At 41.0% G+C, this 25,964-nt stretch overlaps 1 protein-coding gene and 2 long non-coding RNA genes across 3 annotated transcripts in view; 2 read left to right on the top strand and 1 right to left on the bottom strand.

Moving 5' to 3' along the window:
- Positions 1 to 1,046: 1,046 nt before the first annotated feature.
- LOC140704494 (uncharacterized) lies at positions 1,047 to 7,919 on the top strand. The gene is made up of 2 exons (XR_012083714.2): positions 1,047 to 2,467; positions 3,078 to 7,919. It is a non-coding gene; the product is annotated as an uncharacterized LOC140704494 (long non-coding RNA).
- Positions 7,920 to 8,060: 141 nt separating this feature from the next.
- Positions 8,061 to 25,964, bottom strand: part of LOC110086691 (solute carrier family 22 member 4) — a 60,803-nt gene continuing 42,899 nt past the window's right edge. Inside the window, exons 8-10 of the mRNA XM_072990191.2 lie at positions 25,453 to 25,635; positions 23,779 to 23,914; positions 8,061 to 15,818 (exon numbers count right to left, since the gene is read on the bottom strand). Of these exons, the coding sequence (XP_072846292.2) occupies positions 15,734 to 15,818; positions 23,779 to 23,914; positions 25,453 to 25,635 (404 nt within the window). The 3' untranslated portion in view covers positions 8,061 to 15,733. The remainder of the gene's footprint in view (positions 15,819 to 23,778; positions 23,915 to 25,452; positions 25,636 to 25,964) is intronic.
- On the top strand, positions 15,808 to 25,653 carry LOC140704496 (uncharacterized). The gene is made up of 2 exons (XR_013541889.1): positions 15,808 to 17,901; positions 18,294 to 25,653. It is a non-coding gene; the product is annotated as an uncharacterized LOC140704496 (long non-coding RNA).

The raw sequence follows: 25,964 nt of genomic DNA, 5'->3' as shown, positions 1-25,964 counted from the left end.
TCTTCATTTGTGGCCTGGTTTTCCTTCCATTTCGGATATGTGTCCCTTTGTTTTTTGTTTTTTGTTTTTTTCAGGTCCTTTCTGAGCTTTTTGTGAAGCCACATTGTGTGGGCTTTTTTTCTTTTATTTTTTTGCTTTCTTGTTGGAACTGTTTATAGTTGTGCATTTAGAATTTCCTTTTTAAATAAATTCCCACCAATCTTGGACTCCTTTTCTTGTTAGGATCTCTGCCATGGGACATTATTGTTAATTGTTCTAAGTTTATTAATATCAGTTTTTCTAAAATCCAGCATACACTCTCCTTCACTTTTGCTTCTTTTTAAATCAAGGTTTCATCCTCATCTTCTCCTTGATTGCAGTCAGTAGTAGACTCCAACTATTTTTTTATTTTTCTCCTCAATCCTATTAATCTAGATATGATCTCAGCCAAACACATAATCCTGTATTTCTGTGCAGGAATATGTATTTATTTTATTTATTTATTTATTAGATTTTTTTACCCTGCCTGCCTAGACAGTATCTATTCGGGGCGGCTTACAAATATCAAATCATAAAATATAATAAAACATCATAATCATTAAACAGTTAAATCAATAATACAGTGTGTTCAAGATGGGAAATGATAAACAAAGAAATAGAATTGAAGAACTGACAGAAGGGAATTTATTTATTTATTTATTTATTTATTTATTTATTTATTTATTTATTTATTTATTTATTTATTTATTTATTTATTTATTTATTTATTTTATATCCCGCCTATCTAATCAATTAAGACCACTCTAGGCAGCTTACAACATACATAATAAGATATTATAAAACTGATTTTTACATAATAGAAGACATTACAAGAAAGTAAGACAAACAATAAGGGGGGGAAGAAAAGGGGAAATCAGGAATTGACTGAGGGAAAGGCCTGCCGAAACATCCATGTTTTTAGTTGATTTTTAAAGATACCCAGTGAGGGAGCCGCGCGAATCTCAGGGGGTAGATTATTCCAGAGGCGAGGAGCCACCGCCGAGAAGGCCCGATTTCTTTCTTCTACCACCCTTTCTATTCAGTCTGTTCTTTTTTAACAATTTATATCCTTCAGTAGCTGTATTCCAGTCACGGAAGTCATCTCATCAAATTTCAGCTATCTCTATCAGTGGCTACTGTTAAATGACCTTTGAGAGCTAGAAACAGCTATTCGGTCAAGAGAGTTGATGGAATTAGGATGTGTACATACACACATACACAGACAGGCATGTGGGTGTGCACGTGCACACATGCGCGCACACACACAGAGATTATTTCAGCTCACTTTCTCCATACTGTCTCTGACCAAGGTTCAGTTTCACCACTCTGCATGCTGTACTTTCAGAATTAATCTCTGCCTTTTCATTAACTCCTTTTTGCAAGACTGTAGGAATAGACACCAAGGATGCCACAGTCAATCCGCCAGTGATTCCTGTAGAATATTAAATTACATTTTAGAAACTCTTGCTTATGTTGACCTTGAATGAGATTTGTAGTATCAAGTCTGAAGTGTCAGATGATTTCTCTTGGTGCTTTATTGCTTCCATTTGAATGCAATTCAAAAGAAAATTACACTTATTTTTACACTGGCAGTGCACTGAGAATGTTTTAACTTCTTTGCCTCAACGGCTACAAGGTATCATATAATGCTATAATGGCATTCTTTTTAAGCACCTGGAAGACAGTGCCATCTCCAGAGTATTACTGTGTGTGACTGACACCTCCACCTAAAAGCATATGACATTTCAAAAGAACTTAATAAATCCCATTGGATCTGTTGACACTGTATCTAAACCTGTATGGAGATAAAACACAAATTACTACTTGAAATAATGTAAATAACAGTTTTAATTAATTTTAACATAGGAAGAGGTTTCCAGAATGTCAATTAATCCTTGCAGTTTTGCAAGCTTAGCAATAAATACATTTATTTTCTGTTAGCTGCTTGATGAAAGGTAAGGCAGAAATGTCTCTATGTTAACATTTTTTCTCAGTATACATAGCACATAAAATCACAATTTTATCATAAAGCAGCAGGAAGAAAAGGAAATGAATAATAAAAATAGTACAGACTGGATTTTATTATGTTTGTTTTTTTACTTTTAAAATGACAGGTAGAAACTAATCAAGAGGTTTTGAAGATTCAACTGGAAAAAAAATCCATATAACTAAATACTGTATATGTGTAGTTTTTCTGGACTTTGGTCCAAAGTACAAACAAGTCTCAGTTCCCCTTACCATTTCCCCAGCATGTTTTAGCAGGGAAATGGAGGGGGAAGAAGGTCAGCTAACCATTATATTACCACTGGCTGTTTCTCAATATAGCTTTTCCTCTTGCTGATGACAAATAACTCTGGGGATGAAGACCAATTCCATGGGTCTTAGGATCTTCATCATATGTGTCGTCAAGTTGGAACCAACTTACAGTGACCCTAATGGTGCTTTCCAGGTAAGTGAGATATTTAAGGAGTGGTTTTAGCAGTTCCACATTCCCAGTGAGCTTTCATGGCTGAGTGAGGATTGGAACCCAAGGCTTCCTGAGTCCTATTCGTACTCTGTTGCTCTATTAATTACACCACATTGGGTATCCCTAGGACCTTTAGTTCTATGCTTCAGCTAATATGTAATTTCAGTTAAAAAGAAATGGGAAGAGGTAGACAACAGAGATCCATACACAGCTTGGCCCTTCTTCTTCTAAAATTGACATCACATATATGCACCTAACGTCTAGGATCATCTGGGGCCCAATAAAAAGTACAATATTTCACTGTTATGACCTGCTGATTTTCTATGAGAATTCCAAATCAGGGATAATGCTAAACACACAACACAGGTTATTTCTCCTCTATCTATCCTGCTATACTCCCAGAAATAATTGTAAACGTTTCATTACAAAGTACAATATAGGTTCTCCCTTAATATAAAGTAGAGAGAATTGATTATGTACCTCATGAACCGATTGGCAGATTAATATTTTCCAGACAGGGATAACTTGGAATATCTTTACAATATGGGGAATACTTGTGACCTGACATGTCTTTTATTACTCCACTTTCTAGGTAACATACAATAAGATTCTAGTTGCCTGCCATAGCACTGTGTGACTCAAGTGACCTCTACCTTCCAGTTTTGTGTATGAAGCCTGTCCTAAAACAAATCTCCCAAGTGAAGCCATTTGCTGCATAATGTGTGCAATGCAACAGAAAGATACAGGAATAGATAAAGTGGTCAGAAGCAAGGAAGGGCAACAACATGATGGCTACTTGGGGGCTAAGCACACAGTTTTCCTAGGTTAGCTATCTCAACACTCAGTATGACCTCAGATTTGTTCACAGGACTGAAAGAGGTGTAGCAGAGGACAATAATAATATATGCCCCTGACAAGATTAAGGGTTAAATGTTCCTCCTCTTTTCCTCAAGGAAAGAATTCCTAAAGAATGTCATGGTTGTTATCTTTGGTGAACTCTGTACACAATTCCATATAGCAATAAAACAAACTGCAAATCTAGTCAGAGAATCCTTGTTCACGTAGACACAATATACATCTTGGAACAATTGTGAAGGTTTTTCTATGTCCTGGGCATTTTAATTAGAACTACAAGTCACTTCTGAAGGGGGGAAAAAGAGAGGAATTATCATAACTTCTAATTTATACCGACTAAATTCAGTATAGCAAATGACACGTATTGTCCTGTATTTTATTTTCATTCTGAGGAACCGTATTCTTAAGGATCAATTTTTCAATTTCTTCAAATTGTCATTGTAAAAATGCAGTAGTTGCAGATGAAGGATGAAATTATACAGAAACCACATGGAGCTACATACTTTTTCTACTGGGAACTGTGAAAACATTTTGTTGTTTATGTATGTCAGTAGACAATACAGATACTGTATTAAAATAGATTCCTCAGCTTTTCAAAACAAGAGCTCAAGTATAAACAATATAGGGCCTTTTCACGTGAAGATCGTGCAAAAGAATGTCAGGGACATTTTCATTTCAAATACTGGCCTTGCAGAAGGACTCTAATCTACTCAGTATCAGATAGCAGAAATGTGTTATCTATCCCACTTTTTCTCTGTGGATGGACAATGAAGATCAATGCAGTCAATACAGTAATGCATCTAGCACTATCCAGGTTTCTCACAAGAGAGATCACTGGACTTTAAGGATTTCAGGGAGTACTTACTGAACAGAATTCAGCCTATTTCACTGAACTTTGGTTTGAAGAAATGATATATTGACTTGTCAGGCATGGCTACAAATTCCACATACAGTAGTCTTTTTAGTGGAGTAGGTGTGTTAGTCTGTTGCATCAAAAACAACAGAATCTTAAAGACCGTTCCAGTTAGTGCATGTTTTTGTGCAGTCCATTATCTTCATTTAGCAAGGGGTGGTGGCAGCTAAGGAGTAAAGGAAGAAAAGCATAAAAAGTGCCAGCATAATCATGCTCAGCCATTGGGAAGAGGCATGTCCATCTCTCCCTCACCCCACCTTGCAATTTAAATAGCCACTGATCATCACTATTTCTACATCCCAGCATGTATACAAATACTTGCCAAGTGCCAACTGTGACTGCACCTCTGTGAAGCGGACTACAAGCCACAAAAGCTTATTTAGTCTTTTAAAATACCAAAAATAATGCTTTAGTCTTTAAAAATACAAGAAAATTCATTACTTTTGTATATTTTTTTTGTTACGATCAGTGAGCCATGAATAGGCACATGCTCTGTCTTCAGACAAAGTGCTCAAAAAACATATTCCAGGGCAAGGAGGTGCTGTTTACCTCAGGACAGAGCAACACCACAATAGACCCTTTGAATCTCATTCGGCATTCAAAAGATTAAAAGGAGTTAGCCATTTGAATAGCTGAATGAGGGAACTGAAAGTAAACTGAAAGCAGACTGAGCTGCTGGTGCAAAGGAGAAAGTAAGGGAAGCTGAACACCTTAATAAATCTAAATATTAATATGCCAGAATAATTTAAGGCAAAAACATGGACTACATAGCCCTATAAATTAGCCAAGTATAAGGAAATTGTATTTAAGAGTTAATACATGGCAAGTGTGCTTATAAAACTTGATGAAATTAATAAGGAAATCATAAGCATCCTTCAGTCTTGAGAGACTATAGTAACGTGCTCTGTATGGAGGACTTGGAACAGCATCTAGTGTTTTGACGCTGTATGCGAAGCTGGAGTGTCCTCTCCAGAGCACGAAGCCTGGGTAAAATAATATGGAGGATAGGCTGTTAGCCAACCGACAAATCCCCCCTCTCCATGTCACTGAAATAGTCCAGTGGAAAGGCAGGAGCCAATTCAACTGGTTTCAGCGACGTCACAGGAGTTGACAGAATGACACGAAGTGCCTCCGGGCTCCGGATTTTGCCTCAAGGTTAACTCCTGAAGCCTTTTCCATAAGTGGATATAGCTACAAGGCAGTGGAGGTTTGGAATCAGAGTTTTCCTTCTCCCAGATGGGCTGCCTTTCAGGGCTGAACGAGTCCCACCTACCCGGCCTGTTCCCTCATGGCATGGACAGCGATGGCGGCGCCTCAGTGGGAGTTTGAGATCGGAGTTTTCTTTCTCCTAGATGGGCTGCCTTCCAGGGCTGAACGAGTCCCACCTACCCAGAAATACCAGATAGGTATTGGAGAAATTGTGGTTCGAAGGGATCTCCTGTTCAAAGGTTGAATAATTCTGGCATGATGTAACAGAGTGGATGAGTATGTTAATACAGTGAGATAGCCCCTAATGAAACTGCTATTGTTCTCATTGTTCTCAGAGAATGAGAATTTATCTGTTGAAGCTGATGGTGATCATCACAGGGGCTACAAGAACTGAAGTTGTGCAAGCCTGGAAAAATACTCAAGCACTTATTTTTCAAAGATATTTGGATATGACATAGGTAAAAGCAGTGATGGAAAAAAATTATTTACTTGTGTTAGACTGCTTAGAGGACGAAAAAAAAGATATTTTCATTAACGTTTCCCTCTGTTGGTTTTTGGTTCAGAAATGGAGAGGATGACATTGGGAAAAGTCAGCAGGAGTACTGGTCTGTTGCCTTTTAACCTATATTGCTTATATTGGAATGAATTGTAGTACTCATAGGAATGGTTCGAATTATTCATAGAGATAAATTTGTTATTGTGTCTGTGATATACAGGTAATATTATTTCCAAGAATTGTCAATAAAAGTTTTTTGAAACTAGACTGAGGTGCTGGAGCAAAGGAGAAAGCAAGTGAATGCATAAATAAACTGAATTTATTATTGTTAAAGATCAACACCAAAAAGATTGTACAGACCACAACAATAAATAAATGAAATGTACATTATATGAAAGCACGTGAAGTTAAAACCCTCCCCCTCCATAAAGCCTAAGATCATCCATGGACATCCATACTACTGAGGCAGTAGGGAGCTGTAAGAATGCTCTGGTTGTGCTCTGTGGGCTGTCTGCCTCAGACCTGTGCATCCCCCCCCCCAATGGATTACCTGGAGACCCTGGCATCAGGGCAGCCTGAGTGCATGGAAAGGATGAGCAGGGCCGTAAGTGGATGCACCACACCTGGATGGTGAGTCTAGAGTGGGACAGGTTGGTGGGAGCCATGTTTAAAGGGATAGAAGGAGGAGTCTTGTCACCCTTGACAGAGAGTCAGAAGACTTGGCGCTGACCTCAGAGGAGACCCCTCCTTTATTCTGCACCCACTGCAAACACCAGCTGATGTTGGTCCAGGGTGGATGATTGGGTCTGTTTCACCTCAAGTAAAGGATGCAGAGGAGCACCGATTGTTGCCCCTTCCGGGTCCCCACAAATTCTGGGCCAAGCCCCCAATCCACCTGAACCCTGAAGCTCTGGAAAAGGAAGAGGCACAACCAGTGGCTGCGGCAGATCCTCTAGGAGCAAGATGAGTTGCTGGGGCCCATCGATCTTCATTGGTCCAGAATTACCAAACCCCTCCAAAAGGTGTTAGCTGGGTGGGTATCAGGCTGGAGACTCTGGTGGCCCAGTGAACACAACTGGGAATCAAGCAAGGACAGTGGCCAATGGCGGTTACTGAAGGGAATTAAGGAGACTGTTGAGGAGGGAGGTAGAGGTGCCCAACCTAGCAGGATACCCCACTTCCCTACCCTAATAAAAGCAAGTTTCATTAGCAACAAGTCTGGAGTCCATGGAGCCTATGGTCAAAGAGACCCAGGCAGCTCATCTTCACCCTGGGCAGGGTAGCAGGTTTCACAACAAGTCTAAGACCAGTTGTTTTCAACTGCTTGTGCAATGCCAAGCCCATGCTCCACACATGAAACAGCAAGATTCTAACTGCAGTCATTCACTGCCAGTAACAACAGACTTTATTATGTTCTAGTTTACTACAAATGAACAGTTACAAAAGGGTAATCTAGGTGTTTTTTAAAAACTGTGTTCAGCTTGAATTTTGATGCATTCCTTTCATTACCAATTTTTTAGGATGAGAATCTTCCATCAGCTTTTAGGCATATATTAAAACAGTGGTTCCCAACCAACGTTCTCTTTAAACCGCATGGGTGTGCGCCACTCCATTGGGCGTGCACAGCCGAGCGAGTGCATCCGCCCATTTGCAGCTGGAACTCCGTGCATAGGGGGCGGAGAATTAGAGGGAGCATTATTCCCAACATTGGGTCTCCAAACGTTTTTGGACTAAAACTCCCAGAAGCCTTCACCACTAGCTGTGCTGCCACAATTTCTGAGAGTTATAGTCCAAGAATGTCCAGGGACCCAAGGTTTGGAACTACTGTATTAAAACTTTTGTTAGACAAAAAGTTTGTGATTTTAACCATTTGTTGTTTTGCCCAGAAAGGTTTGGAAAATCAAAAAAAAAAAAAAAAAAAAAAAAAAAAAAACAAAAAAAAAAACAAAAAAAAAAACAAAGACATAGAAACATAAATTAAAACACAATATTGGCAAAATCCTTGGCAAAATTCAAGGAATGAGAAGTCTTGCACATTGCTGAAATAGACGGTTAACAGAGAAAAACTACTGAAGGAATGGACTGAATTGCCTTGTGTTTCAGGGGAAAAAAGACACTGTCTTATGGGAATACATACAGTGACATCTACATTGAGAAATATTTTTAGAAATATTCTAAACTTGGGAAATATTGTAGTCTAGAAAATCACAAACAGTGTGAATAAAGACCATAGCTTTAAATGTGTGGGTTTTAAAAAGTTTTAATCACTTGCATTGAAGAAGCCTGATTTCCATGCAAAAGGGACTGAAAACAAAAATACAAAAAAAAAAAAAAAAAAAAAAAAACAGAAATAAAAAACAAATTAAGTAAAAATAAAATTACAAGAAAAAACAATTTAAAAACAAAATACAAAATATAGAATGTTTTATAAATAGGAAAAATTACAATATCCAGAAACAAAATTAAACCAGGCTGTACTCTAACACTGTTTTGAGAAACTACACACAATTTTTTCATCACAACAGAATCTATCATGCACAAGTGATGCAAACTATTTACAGATTAGTGAAACTGGGCATAGCTCAGAGACTGGTGCATCCTGGTAACAAAGGATCCAAGTTGGTTTCAAGATGCACCTGACAAAACATGTATCAATTCTCATGTAATCAATGTAGCTTTATTTTTGAGTAAAATATGAAAGAATGCAAACGTTTGATAACATGGTAAAACAGTGCCATAATTTGGACCAATGGAGACCACTGATTTATTTAGATTATTCAGTGAGAAATTAATACCAGTTCTTCTATTTCAGGCTGAGATATTTCCACTGCTCCTCCAAGTATTCAGCTCTTGTATTAGGTAGTGGTTTCACACGGCTAGCACCAATTTTTCATCCTCCTATGAACCAGCAGGAATTGCATCAGTATCTTCCAAAAGAGCTGTCTTATACTATTAAGTTCACGGAACCACTATTTCACAACACAGGAAACTTTTAAATGTGTTTCTCCTTTACTGTAAGCGAGGAAAAGCAAAATGTCAACAGCTTAATGGTGATAACTGTCATAAGCTAAAACAAGCCATTTGCGGATCTAAATAAATATTATAAATTATTCAAATATGAAATGGAAATAACAGTGACATGAGTTTCAGTAAAAGGTGACTTCCAACAACTCTTATTCCTTCAAACTTTCCTACTCACAAAACTTGACCAATAGGCACTTTTAAAAGCTTGTACACAAACAGTCCTGCATAGCTTGTGAGTTGCCGATTCAAATTTAGTCATTTATTGCAGGCAGCTATATGCCTGACATCTTTCTGGTCTGCTGAGCTGCTAGTTGGACACCATATATCTTCTCCCAATAGTATTTCAAGGCTGCAGCTAAGAACATTTGGAAGATTTACAACAGACAAGGGGGGAAATTATAATATTGTCTACTCATTTGGATCCTTTCCCCCATGACTTTCAGTCTCTGAACTAGTACTATCTGGCAAATACCTGAGAAAAGTTGACAAATGTATTAGTACAGGATGCACATTTTACCTGCATATATTCCTCCCCAAATCAAGCAGTTCTTTCTACAATCAATATTGCAAAGATTTTAGTAAAAAAATCTATAACCTTTCAGTTCTTGTAGAATGTGTTACACAAATACAGAAATAACATGGTGGACTTCAGCTGACTATGTAGCTGTTGAAGTAGATCCCAGTACAGCCTAAAGTAATCAACTGGAAAATGCCTAGTTAAAAACTGAGAAGCCTAGGTGGTCTAAGTAGACCTTTGGTTTAGATGGGCGGGGTATAAATCCAATAAAATAAAATAAAATAAAAAAGTAATTGTGATAAAACAAAGTACTGTATTCCGTAAAAATACCACAATACTGTATATAAAGTGTACATTTTAGAAAACAGTGGCATTTACAACACTTTAAAACAGGAACAGGTACAAAAATGCATTGTTGTTATACAGTGCCAAATTGGAACAGATCCTGTAAACAAGCTGATATGGTGCAAATATGAAACGTTTACTGAGAAAGCAATGAGGATCAACACCTCTTTACAAAGAAGTGGCAGTTACTTAAAGGCTCCCAATCAGAAAGATACCACTGTGTAGATGGAGGATTCTATCAACCTATTCTGTGGCAAAAAAACAAAAAAAACACCCTTGAGAGCCTTCCTTAACACAGTATAAGCTATTCTGGCATAACATAGAAGAAGGACACACTGTTCCCAAATGCTCTAGCAATAGCTAGAGAGTTTCTGACCCAGAAACTGGCAACCTTACAAGCACGAGACATGTGAGAATCATGTTACACCCTTAGGCTATTCAGATTTTCATGGAAAAACGGAAAAAAAAATGTCATCGGCCAATATTTTCCCAAGATTTCTCATCACGATTGAAACCTTCATACAATCCACAGCTAAGAGCCGAGGTTATGAAACAAAGGGATTACCTATATTGAAACATGGCCAGTATGCTCTATATGCTTCTAGTATGTTGATAATATTCAGCTTTAAGAGCTGAAAAGGAAAGATGTAGGCTCCCATTCCTTGATCATTCCACCTGGGCTGCATTTTGTAGGTCTGATTTATACGAGGCCAGCAGTGACAGAACAGCAGCATCAGGATGCAATCATGGCACATCTCCCCATGTGGCTAGTGCTGTTGCTTTCAAGACACCCATCAGTCCTCCTTATCATACATAGTTGTTATTGGGAAGTAAGTCTCTCTCCCCCCCCCCCACTTTGGGGCATAAAACAAGGGGATTTGTTATTGCAAAGGAAAGAATGTACCCCCCAAGTGGGCATTAAATTGCTATATGCATAGCATCAGTTTCATTTGACACTGATGTCAATGCCACTCCAAATATTTGACTACAAAATTACTCTCTCAGGGGCATTGTTAACTCTCTGCAAAGAAATGTGTTCAAAATCTCATAAGGAAATATGTACAAATTGTGTTTTAGACAGTACATGTTCCCCCTTATTAATAGTTGTAATGCTTTAGCCTAAAAAAACAAACTTACTATCTATGAAATAAAAAAAAACATTGCAAGTACATAAATATTTCTTCAGGCATGGTGATGAAAGTATATCATAGTCTGTTTTGCATTAGTCCTGACTAGAGATGGGGACAAATATAAAAACGGATCAGTTTTTCTGACGAATGTAGGCGATTCGTCATATATTCATTGATCCTTCTTTGTAAAATTTTAATTCAGGATGAATATGGCTTGACAAATATTTCTTCAGTTTTATTCGTCGATCCGTTCATATTCGTCTATATTAGTTACCCCTTTTGGGGGCCTCTCTAAGCTTTCTGGCGCCAATTTGAAGTTCTGGCCAATCAGGACAAAGATCCTGGATTGGCATGTCTGGCAGCCAGTAGTGCTGCTGAAAGGTGTATCTACTCTTTTACGGATGCTTATATAGGCTTCCCCTGTCTGGTCGTTCCTGATTTCTGTTCGTGCTCTCTGGAGTGAGAACAGTTGCTGCTCACTGGCTTGTTGGTGCTCTTGCGGTTTCACTTTTGCGGCAGCAAAGACTTATATTTTTCTTTTTCATCATCATTCATCAATCATCATCAACTTTACTAGGAATTTGGGGAGGGATTTCAGGTAGCTGAGGCTACTTCTTTGGAAGAGCTTAATTTTATTTCAAATCAAATCAATTAAACCTTTTTCCCCCCTGGAGGCTTATGTGTGTGTGTTTGTATCATCCTGGGGTTGGGGGGGCAACTGTCGTGTGACTGTGGAATTTCTTTTCCTTTATATTCAGTTTTCAAAAGTTTATTTTAGGAGAATCATTTTTTTCTTTCCCCAAATTGGTTGTGTGTGCATGTCTAGGTGGGAGGATTATTCAATTTTCAAAAGTTCATTTTAGAAAGGCTTGTGTCTCTCAGGGAATTTGGTGGCTGGCTGGATCCATCATTCCTTTTTCTTCTAAAACTTATTTGTGTGTGTTTGTGTGTGTGTGTGTGTGTGTGTGTGTCCAAGACTTAGCTGGCAGCGCTTTTCTTTTTGGGCTTTTTGGGCTTCTCTGCCACAGTGGGTTGGGGGGGGTGAACCTTCCTAATTACATTATACTGAGGGGGGGGCTTTGTTTAGGCAGGCAGGTCATATTTTAGTAAAAGAATTACACCACCATCATTCTAAAAATTAAGTTTACACACACTCTCTGACCCTCTATTAGTTTCCTTCCTCAGTCTCCATTGCTTTATTTGTTTAGTTCGTTTGTTAGGCAGGCAGTAGAAAATGGAAGGGATTTCTTCAGGTCCAATCCAATGGGAAGAAGGCTGTGAAGCTACGCAGGCTAGGTAGCAGCACTGTCATCACGACCACCACATGCACAACCACGTCTACGATAACCAGTGCCACTGTCCCTCCTCCGGTGGCCTTGCAGGCAGGCATGGAATCAAAGCTTCTAGAGGTGCAGCTCCAGGGGAGTCAGAAGGGAGGCAGGAGGAGGCGCCCCCTTTCAAAAGGGCAGCCACAGGGGTTTCTGGGGCTGGGAGCATGAGACAGGCCACACTCCATGAAGTGGCACCCGTAGGGTCCGCCATGACCCTTAGCTGGCGGTCAAAGGGCAAGGCCCAGCAGGCAGCCACTTTCCTTATCGCCGAGATGATCAACCTGCTCAGCCTTCCACTGTCCATGGTGGAATCCCAAGCCTTCTGCCGGTTGCTGCATATATTTTTTTGCCCCCTGGTGCAACCTCCCCTCACAGAGAACACTCAGTTCTAGAGTGCTGCCCTCACTCTATGACTTTGTGAGGGAGGTGGTCCATGACCATTTTTCACGGCTACAGGGGCACAAGGTGCACTTCACAGTGGACCTGTGAAGCAGAGGTCAGCACGGCTAACTCTCGCTCACAGCCGTGCTCAAGAGGACTTGAGTAGTGGCAGGGCATTAGTGACAGGGCTGCAGGGGGAGGCCCTTGCCCTGCCCCCAGGCTACAGGTCCGTTCTGCTGCAGGCATGGCACATGGAAGCTGAAGCAACGGGGAGGAACATCGGTAATGAGTTCCAGTCTGCGCTGCAGCAGTGGGCACCGGAGGGGGAGGTGACCCATGGCCACATAATCACAGATGCTAGGCAGAGCATGTTGGCGACACATCATAAATCACAAGGCATTATTTGTGCACCATGCATATGATGCCCTCAGCCTCGGCAGCCACATCAAGCCCGAGTGGGACATAGGCACCCGGGAGACGTGGGCACTCCTGGAGCAATGCCGCCAACTGGTGGGCCACTTCCCCCGCAGCCTGAAAGCTGCCCGCCAGTTGCGTGAGAGGCAGGAGTTGGGTGAGGAGACCCATGTTGTTCTGACTAGACCTGCCCACCAGGTGGAACTCCACCTACACCATGGTGTCCTGCCTGATGGAGCAGAAGGCCGTTTTGGAGGACATCATGATGTCCTCCATGCCCATTCTGCCCAGGGGGAGAAAGGTGGGCATCAGTGCCACAGATTGGCTGGCCCTCTCCCAGATAGTGGAGATGCTCAAGCCCTTCCTGGAAGCCATCTTGTGTGGTTATATGGCAAGCCTGGGGCAGGTCATCCATGATTCATGCCCTCAATCAGTCCCTGGAGACTGCTGTGTGGCACCAGGATCCTCCCTCCTTCCACGGACCAGGGCTTTGGTGAAGAGGTTGCAGGCAGGCATGCGGAAGCGACTCCATCCTGTCTAGTGACAGAGCTTACCATGTGGCCTGCCTGTGTGATCCTCGAATCAAGGGGGGCTGGCAGCATGCAGAGTGGAGAACGGAACTCTCCACTGAGGTCCACAAGGCGTTGGGGACACAATGCTTGCGTGGGGCGATGGGAATGTCAGGCCACGAGGGGCAGGGTGGTTTGCCCAAACCACAGGGAAGGACTTCATCTGGTGAAGGCTCCATTCACCACCAACATTACTGGAGCTCTGTGGTGACCTTGGCACTTGCCTCAGAGGAAAGGCTGAGGATTCGGCAGAGACAATGATGCGGGAATATCTGGCTCAGCCCCCTCAGCTCCACAAATCAGATCCCCTCTATGACTGGGCTAGGAAACTATTCATATGGCCGGAATTGTCCAATATGGCCACAGACCTCCTTTCCACCACCCCCACCAGAGTCCAGAGTGCACGTGTGTCTTCCTATCTTGGAGACATACTCCGACCATGCTGCTCATGTTTGGATCCCACGTTACTGTGGAGAGACTGTTGTTCATCAAGGTGAACCTTCCTAATTACATTATACTGGGGGGGGGGGGGCTTTGTGCCAGCAGCCAAGTTGCAATTCCCAGCTTTCTAGTTCTAGACAAGCATCTTTGTTTCTCTGAAGGTTGTCAGCAAGTCTAATTAGATGTTGGTGGACAGGTGAGTCTCCTAGACCAGGCTCTGCCCCACCCAAAGCCTGTCTGTGTCCTGTCCGGACGTCCCCCGTGCCAAAGAGGGCCTGTCTCAGCCCCATCCAAAGCCTGTCCGGGTGTCATCCCATTGCCCCAAAATATAATTCCCTCAATGCCATGGGCTTCTCTGCCGTGTGGTAAACTCTCCTGGGGGGACCCAATTTGTGGGTGAATAACTCGGAGTTCCAATATCCAATCTTCACCAAACTTGGCAGGCATGTTGCGGAAAGGCATAGGAAGCTCCATTGTGATTCTGGATTCTCTAAGTACCTGGGGGGAGCTTTCCTTGGGGGAGTCCTCTTTGTGACTATATTACTTGGGGGTCCATGATCCAATGTTCACCAAACTTTCAGGAGATGTAGAAAGGACTCCGAGGAAGCTTCCCTGCAAATTCAGTATCTCTAGGTTGTCGGGGGCCAGTGTTATAGCCATTTAAAGTGCAGACAAATTGATGGATTGATTCATCAATTAATATTCATATTTTCATATTTGTTGATCCATTAACCTTGACGAATAACGGATCAAAACGAATAATCATTTTTAATTCATCCCCATCTCTAGTCTTGACCCTAAGAAGTTACTTCTTTAAAGCTGTGGCTTTGGACCCAGTGAATATCTTTGGTATAGTATGTCCCACAGGTACAAAGAATTTAAGGAAGGAGAAAGAAGGTGAAAGTTTTAATTTGTGGATTGTTTTCTCTTTATATTCTGTTGTTTACAGTAATTGTTCTCCCCTTTACAGTCTATCAAACTTCCTAAAGAAGCAGTACTACCAAATAATGCTGTCTTGCTTGAAAAACTATCAACTGGCATGATGGATGGAAGAAATATTCCAAAGAATATATGTTTAATTTTTTTAAAAAAACATTATACTTGTATTTTATCAGGGCCAAACTTCTTTAAAGTTTATTCCTTTAATAAAAGCCTCACTCGCTTGAACAGCAATTACTTCTTTAAAAGAAACAAACCTAAACAACAGCAAATAGAGGCTCATTCTGTTTTGTCTTAGAGCTTTTTAAAAGTGATTTGAGGCTCAAAAGACGTTGGTAGGTCACCAGTTCTTAAATTTCTGTGCCAACAGTATTTTACTCCTCTTGACACTTGTTGATGGCCTGTCCCCACCCCCCCAAAACACATTCTACCTACATTTCAGGGAGCAGAAGTGTTGAAGATGTCACCAAACAAACCTCCAAACCAAGGCACAGAAACAAAATGCTGAGAAGCCTTACATATACTGGCAGCAACTTAGGGACAAACCACATTTTGACACAGTAGTATTGTGAATTACAGAATCATCAAACCTCCTTAATAGTGTTTATGACTTCTCATTTATCTTCAGTTATGTTTTAACAAATTCTGATTGTCCATTTCATGTAATGATCAATATGATCATGATCAACATGATGTTCTCGGATGCCTGCTGTTTGATTCATGCTGCTTTGTACTTCCTATTTTGTAGGTCTTTTTTCTGTTCTTGAATCTGTAAATGAACAGGAAATCGTGTAAATCAGAAAGAGTAATGACAGCTTACCCACCTGTAATTGTAGTTCGAGTGGACCTCTTTGATTCACGCCGGCACGGAGCCTCATTGGAAGTTTCTAGAGCTACTACAGTAGCAATAAACACATTAGAATATGCCCCTCCCCACCTGTATAACTACCATGGCGCGAAGCGTCCCCCCTTTCAGTTGTGTCAACCGCCGCTTAATAGTAAGCAAACAATTTTGGGGAGGAAGGAAATGTCAATGAATAACTTCACCTTATTGGGAAAAAACTGTAGATAAGGGTAGTCAAAGCGTAAAGCTGCCAATTCACTAGCTCGTCGAGCTGAGGTGATGGCTATGAGAAAAGCTGTTTTAAAGGTGAGGAGCCTTCAGTCAGTTGTAGCTAATGGCTCAAAAGGAGCTTTGGTAAGCTGTTTCAAAACAAGAGTTAGTGACCATAGTGGAGAGGGAGGTTGAGTATCAGGGTAAATATGAGAGAGACCTTTCAGAAAACGTTTCATTGTTGGATGTTTGAAGAAGTTTGCTGCTGGAGAATTTGGAAGTTGATATATTACTGAGGAAAGGTAGACTCTGAAAGATGAGATGGAGAGGCCCTTGGATTTGAGATGTAGGAGGAAGCAGAGAACAGTGGAAAGTGATAGATTGATGGAGGATGATGAGGAAGATTTGGTAAAGGACTGAAATTTCTTCTATTTGTACAAGCAGGCTCTCCTTGTGGATGGTTTTTTGACATGATGAAGAATGTTCATTAATGAGGGAGAATCCTCCATGCTGCCAGGTGTAGAACAGGTAAGTCCGGGTGTAGGACTTGGGAGTTGTTCTGTGTGAGAAGGTGTGGCAGGCGGGGGAGATGGTGGATGTCTGATGAGAGACTGCAGACAACTGTGAACCAAGTCTGTCTCGGCCACCAAGGGGCTATAACGATGGCATTGGTTTTGTCTTGTTGTAGATGGATGGCAACTTTGTGGAGGAGAGGGAATGGTGGGAAAAGGTAGGTAAGAGTCTTGGGCCAATGGCCGACAAATATGTCTCCCTGTGAATGTTTTCCTATTTCTGCTCAGGAGCAATACAGTTGGCATTTCCAATTCGCTCAGGAGGCAAAGAAATAGAGAGTCGGTGTGCCCCATTTCCAGCATAGTTGGCGGAATACTGATTGACCTAGTTCCCACTTGTGAGCTTGGGCATCTGTACAGCTGAGCAAGTCTGCTAGGTCGTTGTCTTGACCAGCGATGTGTAAGGCTGTGAGACGGATGTGACGTTGCAGACACCACTCCCAGAGGTCAACTGCTAGGTAGAGGAGACCTAGGGAGTGGGTGCCGCCTTGTTTTCAGATGTAGTACATCGCCGTGGTGTTGTCGGTAGCAAGCTGTACCATTTTTCCTACAAGAAGGTTTCTGAAATCCTTGGAGGCCTTTATGACGGCTAGTAGCTCCAACTCATTTATGTGAAGCAGTTTTTCTCTGTAAAACCATTTGGCGTGGACTGTGAGGGATTTGCAATGAGCCCCCCAGCCGGTGCGACTGGCATCAGTAGTGACTTGTATTCGCGGGTGAAGTTGTTGGAATGGTCGCCCAAGAGAAAGGTTGGTATGGGAATGCCACCACTGAAGTTGAGAGGCCAGTTCTGGAGTGACTCTTAGGAGAGTGTGAGGAGAGTCTGTTAGTGGATCAAATAGGGCCAGAAACCAGGATCGGAGAGATCTCATTTTGAGACACATATGCTGTACAACTGACGTCATAGAGGCCATGGTGCCTAGAACTCATTGCACCGTTAAGGCAGGTATCAAGGCATGTGGAGTGAAGCTGCAAAGTAAGGTGAAGAGATTTTGTCTCTTTTCTGCAGGGAGGAACACGTAAGCTTGTATGGAGTCTATGAGTGTGCCTATGTAGTGTATACTCCTTGTAGGTTTTAATTTTGATTTCTGTTCGTTGATAGTTAAACCGAGATTGCGAAGAAGGGCGATGGTGAAACGGGTGTCTCGTCAAGCTTTGCGACAAAAGTATGCTACAAGGAGCCAGTCGTCGATATATGGAAAGACGAGAACGTTTTGAAGTCTGAGGTAGGTGGCTACCAGCGCCATGCACTTCGTGAATACTCTTGGAGCTGTTGCAAGGCCGAATGGGAGTCTTTTGAATTGATATGCTTGTGATCCAAGTTGGAAATGAAGGAATTTTCTGTGTGCAGGATGTACTGCAATATGAAAGTAAGCATCTCTTAGGTCTATGACGGCGAACCAGTCATTTTTTCGAAGTAAGGGAAGAACTGATTCTAGAGTAACCATGCAGAATTTTGTGGTAATAATGTAGTTGTTTAATAATCTTAAATCTAGAATAGGGCAAAATCCCCCGTCTTTCTTGGAGACGGTGAAATGGCGAGAGAAAAACCCAGTGTTGTTTTGATAGACGGTTGTATGGCATCTTTGAGAAGTAAATTTGTTATTTCTTCTTGCAGGGGTTGTGACGGAGGAGTAACGAAATGTGTTGTCAGAGGAAGTTTGAAGAAGTGGATGTGGTAGCCAAATAACCGAAGGATTGCTGGAAGGAATGGAAGGTTGTGGACTGGGAGGAGAGGATGTTAACTGGTCAACTCTATCATCCCATTCTGGAGACTAAGAACAGTGCTGATGGGACGGAGGTCTGTCATCATCTGAGGGAGATCTGACCGAAATTGATTCAGAGAGTTGTGGTTGTGGTGGGATGTCTGTAGGCTTAGACTGTTTAGCTTGTTTAGGAGGAACAGGCTCCGGAGCTGGAACAGCTTCAGTAGTTTATAAGTTGTTTTCAAAATCAAGGACTTCAGTATCGAGGGATTCGAATTGTGTGCCTTCGAGGTCTTCGATGATACAGATGGAGAATCGGAATGAGCTGGTGTAGCCGATGGACGTTGTTTCAATGATTCAGTAACAGCTTAATTTGGGAAGTGGCCCTACAGGGAGGTTGGGCCGTTTGAACTGCTTGTAAGGATGGTTCCCAAAGTTGGAGTTTTAGCCTCAAGAGGCAAGATCGAAGAACTCCGCGCTTAACATTTTTGCAATGGGTACAGGAGGAAGTTTGATGTTCTCCTCCCAAACAGAAAAGGCACTTAGTGTGTCCATCGGAAAGTGGGATCTTATTATCACAGACAACACAGTGCTTAAATGGGCCCAAAGGGGCCATAAATAGGAGAAAATAATTGAGGAGAAAAACCGATCATTGGGGGGGGGGTGCTGCTGCGGCTGGAGGCCGAGCGAGGGGAAAGGAAAAATCTCTAATGATAAAGAGTTTGATCTAATAGTTTAAAAGAAAAAAGATTGATAACAGGAAGGAATCAAGAATAAGCTCTCTTTCCCTTTTACTCACAGAAGCAGAATTATGAGGCTCTCAATGTAGCGATTGAAAGAAACTGAAAGGGGATGCTTGGCACCAAGGTACTTATACGGGTGGGGAGGGGCATATTCTAATGTGTTTATTGCTACTGCAGAAGCTCTAGAATCTTCCAATGAGGCTCTGCGGATGCGAGAATTACCCAGGGTGTGATTTACAGAGGCCATAAAGAAGAATGATAAATTACTAGTTTTTACATTTTTCATGGAACTTTCCTGTAATTCTGTTGTTGCCAAATATCATCCTATATAGCCTGAAGTATGTAAACAAGGAACACTTCTAATTTAATCAAGGCAATCCTAAACATACTACTTACTAGGAACTAAATCCTATTGAACAGAAAAGGATTTACTTTTGAGTGACCACGAGGATACCCAGTGTGGTGAAGAGGACAGAATGATGGACTAGGATTCAAGAGGCCTGGGTTCAAATCCCTACTCCAGCATAGAAACTCACTGGGCATGCGGAACTGGTAAAACCATTTTTTAAGTTATCTCATTTACCCTGAATTCCTATTAAAGTCATTGTAGATCAGTTCTAATTTGATGGCACATAACAACAACAAAGCAAGAATAGGCTCATCCACCAAAAGCAGTGTCATTTTAGGACTGAAATTTTGCAGGAGAGAGCTTAACTTCATGCCCTTATCCAGAAACATGCTTGTCCCCACCCTAAACTCTATCACAAGTACAAGCTTCTAGACAACCAATTTCAACCACAGGCATTTGATAGTGAGTTATAATTATCATCTACTGGAGCCCAGCCCTCGCTCAGCAGTTTTCTGTCAGGTAATGCCAACTTGTATTGAAAAGTAAGGCTGACACCCATCTGAAAGCCATGACAGCATTACTCTTTTTAATTCCCCCCCTATGGCTTTAATTGTACATCTGGGTAATGTGGGGAAGGATAGTATTGCCCCTGAAGACTGGCTGTCAGAAGTGGGATGGTAAAATCGGCACAGGCTGAAAAAGCAAAAAGGAGGGAAGACATTGCACACCTGTTTCCTTTTCTGGCTCTTTCCAATGGGAAAATTCTTCTTTATCTGACCAACAACTTCTCTGGCTTAGTTGTACTACTGCCAAAGCAACATTCTGGAATAATTTGGCTTGGTTTGTGTAAATGAGCAGTCCATCTTCTGCTGTGCTCCTTCTGGGTATTTAGTATGGCAAAGGCATAAGATGGAGGGTTGGAATGTGAGAATTGTTGTCAATTATAGGATTCCATCGCCTGGCTTCTGGTCTGGGTGATGGCCAGTCTGAAGTATTTATCCCTTCTAGTAAACCTCTGGGACTGACTGGGGATTATGTGGAAAAAGGACTGGGGTATCTCCTACCTAAGACCCTCCACAGAATGTATCTAGCGCAGAAGAGCAGCAGGTGATCTGATCAGCAAAGTGCTAAGCAAGAAGGCCACAATTTGATTAAGTTTGCTCACTATTAAGGCTGGGATGCCCACAGATTAGGGCTTGAGCTCCCATCTTCATTTGGTTTGACCGATCTTGAATTTTCTGCCACATCTCTGTATGGACACCCTTCTATTTAAAAAGTTGTACATCCTGATATAACAATTTGAAATACTGAATTGGTGCTCTTGAAGTGGACTCTTTTTATTTGGGACTATACAGATTAAAAAACATGTTCATCATGGCTGAGGTAATTTGGCCTAGATCAAGGGTCTGCACACTTTTCAGAGTGAAAACAACATATATGTTCAAGATTTTCGAGGGCCAAGCATGCACACAAATACGCCCACCCACCTGCCAGGCCGGATAAACAGGCAAGGCAGTTGTAATTTTGCTACCAACTATGCCAAAGATTGCTCCAACTACCGTACAATTGCACTCATCTCACATGCTAGCAAGATTATGCTCAAAATCATACAAGGTAGGCCTCAGCAGTATGTGGACCAAGAATTCCCAGAAGTACAAGCTGGATTCCAAAAGGGCAGAGGAACTAGAGACCAAATTGCTAACATGCGCCGAATTATGGAGAAAGCTAGAGAGTTCCAGAAAAACATCTACTTCTGATTCATTGACTATGCAAAACACTTTGACTGTGTGGATCAAGGCAAACTATGGCAAATTCTTAAAGAAATGGGAGTGCCTGACCACCTTATCTACCTCCTGAGAAATCTATATGTGGGACAGGAAGCAACAGTTAGAACAGGAAGTGGAACAATTGATTGGTTCAAAATTGGTAAAGGAGTACGACAAGGCTCTATATTGTCTCCCTGCTTATTTAACTTATATGCAGAATACATCATGCAAAAGGCAGGACTGGATGAATCCCAAACTGGAATTAAGATTGAAATATCAACAACCTCAGATATGCAGATGATAGCACTCTGATGGCAGAAAGTGAGGAGGAATTAAAGAACCTCTTAATGAGGGTGAAAGAAGAGAGCACAAAAATGGTCTGAAGCTCAACATCAATAAAACTAAGATCATGGTCACTGGCCCAATCACCTCCTAGCAAATAGAAAGGGAAGATATGGAGGCAGTGACAGACTTTACCTTCTTGGCCTCTATGATCACTGCAGATGGTGACACCAGCCATGTTTCTTGGGAGGAAAGCGATGACAAACCAAGACAGCATTTTAAAAAGCAGAGACATCACCTTGCCAACAAAGTGAGAGCTGGACCATAAAGAAGGCTGACCGCCGAAGAATGGATGCTTTTGAATTGTGGTGCTGGAGGAGACTCTTGAGAGTCCCCTGGACTGCAAAGAGAACAAACCTATCCATTCTAACGGAAATCAATCCTGAGTGCTCACTGGAAGGACAGATCCTGAAGCTGAGACTCCAGTACTCTGGCCATCTCATGGGAAGAGAAGACTCCCTGGAAAAAACCCTGATGTTGGGAAAGTGCGAAGGCAGGAGGAGAAGGGGACGACAGAGGACGAGATGGCTGGACAGTGTCATCGAAGCAACCAACATGAATTTGACCCAACTCCGGGAGGCAGTGGCCTGTCATGCTCTGGTCCATGGGGTCATGAAGTGTCTGGACACGACTAAACAACAAACATGAGCGTATTGAGCTCTAGGATTGCTTGGACATCATTGATAACTCAATGCTCAGAGCATTCCAAAGACAAAAGATAAAAATATTACCACGGAGCTTACAAAAAAATAAAAAATAAGTCCACTTTTTTTCTGAGCACAAAATAAAAATGGATGAGATATTTAAAATACCATTAGGCTTGTAACAAAATCCCCTGAGTAGAGATATGAACCTCGTAGTCTTTCACTCTTGTAAAGAAGCCAATCACAGCAACATCGATCTGTGCCAGTTTTTTCCTCCCATGCTAAATCTTGTGGGATTTCTTGGAAATTAAGGGGGAAATGCTAGTGGCGATCCTTGGCATGGGGAGATTTGGAAAATCATAGAGAACAAGAAAATTTGCCAATCCTGGTCACACACCAAATTATTTAATTTGATTTAGAAACTAGTATTTTAACAGCTGATCAAATAATTTGAAATTTCATGATAACGATCTTTTTCCACATACGGAAGTTTGCTTTATCACTTTAATTTAGCAGACTGAACCATGTAATAGGCAAAGGTTACGAAGGCAACTTTACCCCCACATTCCTCATAGTTATATATGGGGGAGGGGGAGAGAGGATTTTAAAATAAATGGGAAGGTTTGTGCCAGGAAAGAAAAATCCATAGTTCATTCAGGAGTACTTTTTAAAAAAAGCATCTGATTAAAAACAGAACAGAAGATCTCCCTGTGAACAACACTGATACTACCAGAGGACTTTAAAAATGCCTACCAGATACAGAAGAATAGAATTAGTGGTACTACTTGTAGGTTATATTCCAAGGCAGTTTCAACAGGTAAAATGAAATGACTGAAGATTATGACCAGAGTAAAAAGATCAGTTCTACTGGAGTTTAAAGTGAGTAGATCAGCTCTGCTCACATGCCCTGCAAGGCCTGGATAATAGCACAAAGAAGAATTTACATTCTCTTTTTCCAGCAAACAATGCATGCACACTAGAAATGCTAGCTATTCCCTGTACAAATAATCTGTCCAATTCTAGCTACAAGGAAGTAAGGTATTCTAGACTGGAAGTATGTTCATACAATACAGAGAGTGTAAGGTAAGAGCTACCGCATCCTCTGTTTCCCTCCAACGCCTCAGCTTATGACAACCTACCTGTACACACATGAGCAGCAGAATAAGGAAACACATGTAAGTTTGAAGCCAAGATAGTTTACATTTAGAAAACATTTACATTTATTTCTTAAAGCAAAGTACTAGAATATTAGTCCAGAATAGAGAAGAAATGAGGCTTTAAACAGCTTTTCATTTATTCTAGAAGAGTTAAGCATATAAAAACATCTACGTTTCCCCCCACAAAGTATGCAAACCTCCTCTCCACTGTGCAAATGCAAACGTTCAGTATGTATGGACTTTAAAGAAATATGCTTTCCCTTACGGCTTTGTACAGCTCCTGTGCTGCTAGTACTTGAAAAATTCTGTGTCAATTTATCTTTTTGTTCCTTGGTCTGAAGTTCATTAGCTGATGGTGTATCAAAGGACATCTGTATTTCAGTGAATCCTGCTTACCCTTTAATGTGTAGCATCTCTTCAAGTGTCTCTGGCAGAGGGTTGCCATAACTTTCTGGAAGGAAAAGGGTGAGAATCCCTACAAATACAGTTAGGCTGCCCATAAGGATATATGGTAGAAATTTATCATAGGCACCTGGTGAAAAAACAGAAAGTGACAAGCTTTTACTACACAGTTACATGAAGACTGAGTATAATTAAAACATTCTATTTTAATCTCATCCTTTCTCTCCAGCAACTTCAAGATCAAGCAGCCTTTGTTTACCATTTTTATTGGAACAATATTTATCAATCTTATTTATTTAACTTAGATGCCGCCTACACTACCCGAAGGTCTCTGGGCAGCTTACAACATTTAAAATACAAAAAAAGAGGCAAAATAATTGAAATGCAATTAAAATATACACTCTAAAAATGGCCATCAGACGTACAGCTGATATTATTTCAATTAAATGCCTTCTGGATCCAATCTTACCTACTTCAGTTGCTGCTTTGTCTAAAGACTCAGTTGGAACCTTAATCACTGACACAGACAGGAGGAAAGTCACCAACTGGCAGTGATTTTTCCAATGCCGACAAGTTTAAGATGCTAGAAAGCCCAGTACAGAGGAAACGAGAGAATATGTTTTTCGTTATTGTGCTGGCTTGAGCTAACCATTTTGGGGAAATGAAAGTAAAAACTGTTATGACTTCTAGATTCTAATCTAAGGACTTGGAGTTGGTACGTGGATTGAACAGAACCTCACCGAAATATGTGGTCTTTGTTTAAATCAGGAAGTAATAATTAAGATCATCAGATGACTATTTAATATGATCCCATTATGGTCACTTTAGGTGAAGCTGACTGACCTTAAAACTTAATGGCCAGAAAGCAAGGGGTGTAATCTCTCTCCAAGCATCATGCCTCACCCTTGAGGCTTTTTAAATTTCAGGAGACCACACATTAGGAGGCCTATTATAGCCATGTGTGTAAGGACTTATACCACTTGGTGTAGGAATGATATTCTTGGCAATATCCTTTACCTGTACTTCTTATTCTGAAGAAATTTTAATATAAAAAAACTTAACTCTCCTGTCTTCAGAAGCCCCTCAGTCAAGGACTGGCAAGCTAAATAAAATGTATAATTTCGTGGAGAGTATTAAACTTTTCACTGGTCATTTTTTGATACAAAAGTGTGCATGGTTTTATCTATTTCATCTTTCACAATGATCCCATGAGAGAGCCTTATTGAAAATATACTCACTGTTTCAGGGGTGAGAAAACATATGAACTGGTTCATGAGCTTCACAATTAACAAATGATTTGTAGGACTACTGCATCCACATTGAATACTATTCTACTATGCTACTAAATATTCTAGTAATACTACTTCAAGTCACTAACAGTAGCCATAATCCTGCATGGGGTCTGAGCTGAATATTATTTTTTAATTGTACTTAGTAGGTACATTTGTACACACGTAAAGCAATATTTCATGCTGCAAGTTTGAAATGCATGTTTTGAAGGGAGGACTGACTCAACCACATGCAATAAGCACAAGAATGTTGGGAAACCAAGAAATCAGAGGAACGTCTGCCAGGAGATTCTGCACATGTTCAGAAGAATATTCAAACCATGAAGCATTTTCTTTTGACGACTATTTGTTGTAAAAGCAATAACAGGATATTTCTTACCAAGGTAAACAAAGTAAGGAGCAATGACGCTGCCCACCCGAGACGACATGGAGGTGGCACCCACTGCCATATTTCTCACTATGGTTGGGTAGAGCTCTGCAGTATAGACATAGAGCATGGAGAAGGCTGATGTGATCCCAAATTTTCCCAGCATCACTAAGGTGACAGACAGAATATGAAGGTCTGCAGAAACAGGAAAAAGGAGTATTAAGATCTCTATGCTCTTTAGTAACCACATTTGCACATTTTCCATACTTTAAAAAATATATATATATTAAAGCAAGTTAATGTACTTTTGGAAGATATGAACAACTTAAGAAACATTGGCATAAGACAAGTGTAGGAGCTACACAGCACCAAATTTAACTGTTCCAATAGCCAATGGCAGTGGACTTGGGTCCGGTTTCCAGCCCATCACTACTGCAAGTCTTCTGACTAGTAAAAATTAATTAAATTAATTAATTATGAATATCCCCATCTCTAATCTAATTATGAATATCCCCATCTTAGGT

The sequence above is a fragment of the Pogona vitticeps genome, chromosome 2, assembly GCF_051106095.1.
Source record: "Pogona vitticeps strain Pit_001003342236 chromosome 2, PviZW2.1, whole genome shotgun sequence".
Classification (NCBI taxonomy): domain Eukaryota; kingdom Metazoa; phylum Chordata; class Lepidosauria; order Squamata; family Agamidae; genus Pogona; species Pogona vitticeps.
This window is presented reverse-complemented; position numbering and strand designations above follow the sequence as displayed.